General features: G+C 45.8%; 1 protein-coding gene across 1 annotated transcript in view; it reads left to right on the plus strand.

The window, feature by feature from the left end:
* The first annotated feature begins 3,568 nt into the window (after positions 1-3,568).
* The window catches only part of LOC111951503 (coiled-coil domain-containing protein 3-like), a 9,328-nt gene continuing 6,632 nt past the window's right edge, over positions 3,569-6,264 (plus strand). Inside the window, 2 exon segments of the mRNA XM_023969635.2 lie at positions 3,569-4,522; positions 4,813-4,987. Coding sequence (XP_023825403.2) covers positions 4,128-4,522; positions 4,813-4,987 — 570 coding nt within the window. The 5' untranslated portion in view covers positions 3,569-4,127.

Here is a 6,264-nt window from a genome sequence, read left to right on the forward strand (position 1 = left end):
AGATTGGAAAGCTGCCGCGGTCATCCCCCTCTTCAAAGGGGGTGACACTCTAGAACCAAACTGTTACAGACCTATATCCATCCTGCCCTGCCTTTCTAAAGTCTTCAAAAGCAAAGTTAACCATTTCGAATCCCACCGTACCTTCTCCGCTATGCAATCCGGTTTCCGAGCTGGTCACGGGTGCACCTCAGCCACGCTCAAGGTACTAAACGGTATCATAACCGCCATCGATAAAAGACAGTACTGTGCAGCCGTCTTCATCGACCTGGCCAAGGCTTTCGACTCTGTCAATCACCGTATTCTTATCGGCAGACTCAACAGCCTCGGTTTCTCAAATGACTGCATCGCCTGGTTCACCAACTACTTCTCAGACAGAGTTCAGTGTGTCAAATCGGAGGGCCTGTTGTCTGGACCTCTGGCAGTCTCTATGTGGGTACCAGAGGGTTCAATTCTCGGGCTGACTCTTTTCTCTGTATACATCAACGATGTTGCTCTTGCTGCGGGTGATTCCTTGAGCCACCTCTACGCAGATGACACCATTCTGTATACATCTGGCCCTTCTTTGGACACTGTGTTAACAAACCTCCAAAAGAGGTTCAATGCCATAAAACACTCCTTCCGTGGTCTCCAACTGCTCTTAAACGCTAGTAAAACTAAATGCATGCTTTTCAACTGATCGCTGCCTGCACCCCCCCCCCGACTAGATTCACTACTCTGGACAGTTCTGACTTAGGTATTTGTAGTTGTCCACATATTCTAGGTGTCTGGCTAGACTGTAACCTCTCCTTCCAGACTAATTTTAAACATCTCCAATCCAAAATTAAATCTAGAGTCGGCTTCCTACTTCGCAACAAATCCTCCTTCATTCACGTTGCCAAACATACCCTCGTAAAACTAACTATCCTACCGATCCTCGACGATGTAATTTACAAAATAGCCTCCAACACTCTTCTCGGCAAACTGGATGCAGTCTATCACAGTGCCATCCGTTTTGTCACCAAAGCCCCATATACCACCCACCACTACGACCTGTATGCTCTAATCGGCTGGCCCTCACTACATATTCATCGCCAAACCCACTGGCTCCAGGTCATCTATAAGTCTTTGCTAGGTAAAGCCCCGCCTTATCTCAGCTCACTGGTCACCATAACACCCACCTGTAGCACGCGCTCCAGCAGGTAAATCTTACTGGTCATTCCCAAAGCCAACACCCCCTTTGGCCGCCTTTCCTTCCAGTTCTCTGCTGCCAATGACTGGAACAAATTGCAAAAATCGCTGAAGTTGGAGACTTATATCTTCCTCACTAACTGATCGCTGTAGTTGTACACAGCCCATCTGTAAATAGCCCATCCAATCTACCTACCTCATCCCCATATTGTTTTCATTTACTTTTTTGCACACCAGTATTTCTACTTGCACATCATCATCTGCATATCTATCACTCCAGTTTTAATTTGCTAAATTGTAATTACTAAGCTACTATGGCCTATTTGTTGCCTTACCTCCTTACGCCATTTACACACTGTATATAGACTTCTTCTATTGTGTTATTGACTGTACGTTTGTTTATTCCATGTGTAACTCTGTGTTGTTGTTTGTGTCGCACTGCTTTGCGTCATCTTGGCCAGGTCGCAGTTGTAAAATGAGAGATTGTTCTCAACTGGCCTACCTGGTTAAATAAAAGGTGAAATAAAAAAATTAAATGCTAAATATTTTGCTTTCAAAACAACTGGGAACTAGGGGAGGGGGACGAGGTCAAATCATGACGCCAGTGATCTTAAGGTTCTGGAATTCGGCGCTCTAGAACGAGGCCCGAGTTCCCAACTTCTCAGTTGTCATGAAAGCGCTGAAGTCGGAAGATTTTCCAGTCGAGAGTTCCCAGTTGGTTCTGAACGAGGCATAATGTGTTGGCTTTCGCTGGACCTGCGTTTCAGTCCTAGTCGGGGCTAACCCCAAAATTCTCTAAAATAACGTGAACGATCAAAACAGGCTAGACTACCGACTCAGAACATGGGTTGACTGGCATCTGTCAAGGCTAACCTCCTTTACTCCTACTCCTTTCACATTCTACCTACCTTCGACAATAAAACAATGTACCATATTTGACTACTTCTTCAGCTAGCTTGGGTAAAAACAAGGTGAGAACGAAATCGTAGTTCCCAAACTGTTAGTGCGTCACATTACACCAGGGCCTAACAAATGAATCGCAATTTCAATACTCACACGTGATTAAAGTACACCTTGAAAGAACTCGAATACTTCTTGTTGAAGATCAAACCTTAACACTTCTGTATCGTTTTCTTCTGACTTGTTATTGGTTTACAGCATTTCCTTGTCTTAACGTCACAATAAAGTGTGTGTAAACATTGTGTCACCTGCGGAAATTATCAAATCTTTAATCAGATGGATGGGCTTACGGTGGTTTTCCTTCAAAAGCTGTAGACGCATCTATATAGTTTGCAAATCAGTGAATATGCTGCGTTAGTGACATCCTCGAACTGGCCTACAGAGCGTACAGAGCAGCTGACGGTGACGTCATTGACTGCAATTCCAGCGGGTTTTCCCTTTGGGAGTGACCTTGCACTTTTGGGAAAGGAGTGACATTTGCCTGGTAAACCCATTACATATGAGATCAGAAAGCCGACTCCTCAATCATTTATTTAACAATTTCATTGGAGAATTGAGAATTTATTCAGCCTATACTGTAGACTATTTTCACATCAGTCTAATCAAATAGAAAAGCCTTTTGCCTAATTTCCCCACCATCCGCCTACCGCACTATGGCACTGTATTACAATAAAAACATAGAAAATGAGTAGTAAAATGAGTGTATGACTATGAAGGATGAGAGGCTATATGGGCACTCCTGAATGAATGGTACAGTGGGGTATAATTGGCTTGCCTTGGACCACAAACTAATGTTTTTGGTTTGCAGGTCATTCACATGTCCACTAGATGGCAACATTAACTTGGAGAAAAAAATTTGTATGGAATGTCCCTGCAGCAAAGTAGGCTCTTGTCTCGTATAAGCCATGTGTTCATCCACGTGAAATGTGTGTAAGTCAGAGGAGGCTGGTGGGAGGAGCTATAGGAGGACGGGCTCATTGTATGGCTGGAAGGGAATCAATGGAACGTATCAAACATATGGAAACCACATGTTTGACTCCGTTCAATGTATCCATTCCAGCCATTTCAATGAGCCCCCCCACCTATAGCTCCCCCCACCAGCCTCCTCTGGGTATGTATGTTTCGCCATATGATATTAAAAAGTAGGCCTACATTATGTCATTGGCTATTTATTAACAATCACATATTATCCGACTAATGCTTACTCACATTTGGCCAAGCAAGCATTCCTACTATTCTTTGACAAAGACTTTAATGCACAACATAGACAAGAGTACATGCATTTGATTTGCCTGAGAAAGCACACAATGCTTGACGTGTCAAAAGGAATAAACAAGCAACAACAACAAAAGCAAAAGAAGGCTTTACGCACACTCGAGCGCATGCCTGATTCCTCCTCTCCATTACAAATATTTATTTAATAAGCCTATAAAAACGTTTTTGTAGTAAAACTGGGCGGTTCAATGATTGGCTGTGTAAACTTTGGGTCAGTCTGATTGGTCGGGGAGATCTTTGCGAATGTAGGGGCTTTGAGGAGCCTTCAGGAATGTCTTTGAATGGGACTGGACTTGCGCTGCATCGGGCTAAAAAAAATGCACACTTAAACACGGGGTCATAACATTGGATTATCTGTCTGTGGATATACTTGAAGTTCTCTGTTATTAACGGAATTAACAGCTGACAAACGTATGCCACTGCTCAAGGAGACCCAGATTAAAAGCCGGGAGCAGGTCTGTTTCGCTCTGTGTGTGATCTGTCAAATAGTTTTCATCCAACATTTTACTGGAACCAATTAAGTTTTAACTGACTACAATTCAACTGTACGATAACAGTGCCGTTATCATATGCCCCTATCACTGGATATAAAGGAGCTTTACTTTTTATTGTAAAAAAAAGTTGGATTTATTTATAGAAAACGTTTTATCGGATTTGTGCCCTAGAGGAGAAACGAATAACAGGAGTACCCAAAGTGAAAGACAAGAATTACGTGCACACCAGACATGATGATCTTTGCGTCCTTGTTTCTCGCTCTTGGCTACATGGCGAGCTTTGCGCACGGGTGCCAACTGCCTACCGAGTGGCGTCCACTGAGTGAGAGCTGCCGTGCGGAACTGGCGGAGATCATTGTGTARGCCAAGGTGCTGGCAATTCACCGGGAGCAGTACGGCGGGGCAGAGGGCCTCCACAACTCCTTGCCATTCCCGTACGGGTATGGTTATGAGGGCGCAGAGGAAGGGTTGCTCTACTCCGCAGAGGTGGAGCTCATGTGCGACCAGGCGTGGGGCAGCATGCTGGAGGTGCCGGCGGGCTCGCGCCTCAACCTGACAGGGCTGGGGTACCTGTCYTGCCAGTCTCACACCGTGATGGAGAACTACTCCTATATCTTCTTCCTCCGGTGAGTCAGGATGACCRGGTGAGTCAGGATGACCRGGTGKCCGGGAACCTGTGTACATCGCACAGAATCACAAATACATTTAAAAGASTGTGATGCATCATAAKCACACACAYAAACATGACATAGARTTTARAGCATATAGGCCTACAATATTTAGCTCCTCTATCCTSTCCTTTCTSGATGCACTGGGTGATATAATACAGACTTGAGCCCCTTTAGGGGTCACGTTTTGACCCTATAGGAAGCATGCACTCAGTCACTCACAGTGTTTSTTMGTTTACCTCCTACAGGATGGATGAGAACTACAACATCCTGCCCCACGGGGTCAACTTCCAGGACGCCATCTTCCCAGACACCGTAGAGAACCGCCGTACGTTCTCCAGCCTGTTCCAGTTCTCCAACTGCTCCCACGGACAACCCCTCCAGACCTTCTCCCCAGAGTGGGACCCCCAGGAGGACAGCAGGGTAGGCCACGCAACACATAATGGGGGGGAGACAAAGAGAGGGAGGGGTAGGGAGAGAAAGGTAGATGGAGGGGAATATGGGTTTGAGAGGGAGAAAGAGAGAGAAAGGGAGAAAAATAGGGAAAAGGGTAGATGAATGGAGTGGGCGAAAGAGAGAGATGCAGAGAGAGATAAAGAAGGGAGATGAATATAAATAACAAGAGAAAGGGGCAGGAAGAGAGAAATGAGAAGGCAGGGTAGGGTCCTCTGGGTCCTCTGGGCCTGAACAGCTGGAAATATAAGTTCTACCTGCTTGTAAAACGTCAACAGACATCCACACGTGCACACACATGCATGCACGCTGGCACACACCTACCGTACACACAAACACACACACACAGATGTGTAGCAGAGTAGGGTTGTAACTAAGGCAAGCCATATTAAACTCTATGCTTTAAAACCTTGTTGCCCCTGGATACAGCAGGTGCTCACATGTAGCTCCCCTCTCTCCGGATGTGTGTACATCTGCAGCAATCATCTCACTGACCTTCACAGAGTAACACACAGACACACACAGTCAGACATTCACCTCTGAGCCACCATCATCCTCAGACAGTACTCTGTTGTGTGAGATGTATTGACGTGTCTCCTTAGCTATAGAGACACAATTTAAAAATCAGACACAGAGACCGCACCAACACACAGACTGCCCACCCAGCTAACCGTGTGTTTGTGTGTGTCTAGGTCACGCTGCTTAACTAGACTTTAACCTGACTCTGAGATCAAAGCAGTCATTGATTAAGTCATGTGACCTCCTGTCTCCTCTGATTCCCTAGGCATGATATTGATGTCTACTGAGGTCAAGACAATACAGACACACACTCAGCCATTCCCAAGGTTCACTGGACCAAAGACTGTCGCTAACCTGGTCACATGCTCATAGTCATACCCCTTCGGGTGTTCACAGATCTGTAGCCTTGAAAGGACTGGATAGGTGTTAGCAACATGCTAGAAGCTTCGCCTGACCATGTATATGGATTACACCTACGTACCCATTGTTTTCAGACCTGCAGACACTGAAATGGAACGGGGTCTCAGGGAGACTGGAGTGGAGGGATGATGTCATGTGAAACCTCAGAGGTACAGTGGTCAGGTCTTCTCCTCTTCCTCTTTCCCGCTCAGCCCAGTCAAAACTGTTCGCTGCTCTGGCACCCCAATGGTGGAACAAACTCCCTCACGACGCCAGGTCAGCGGAGTCAATCACCACCTTCCGGAGACACCTGAAACCCCACCTCTTTA

The sequence above is a fragment of the Salvelinus sp. IW2-2015 genome, linkage group LG24 (assembly GCF_002910315.2).
Source record: "Salvelinus sp. IW2-2015 linkage group LG24, ASM291031v2, whole genome shotgun sequence".
Taxonomy (NCBI): Eukaryota; Metazoa; Chordata; class Actinopteri; order Salmoniformes; family Salmonidae; genus Salvelinus; species Salvelinus sp. IW2-2015.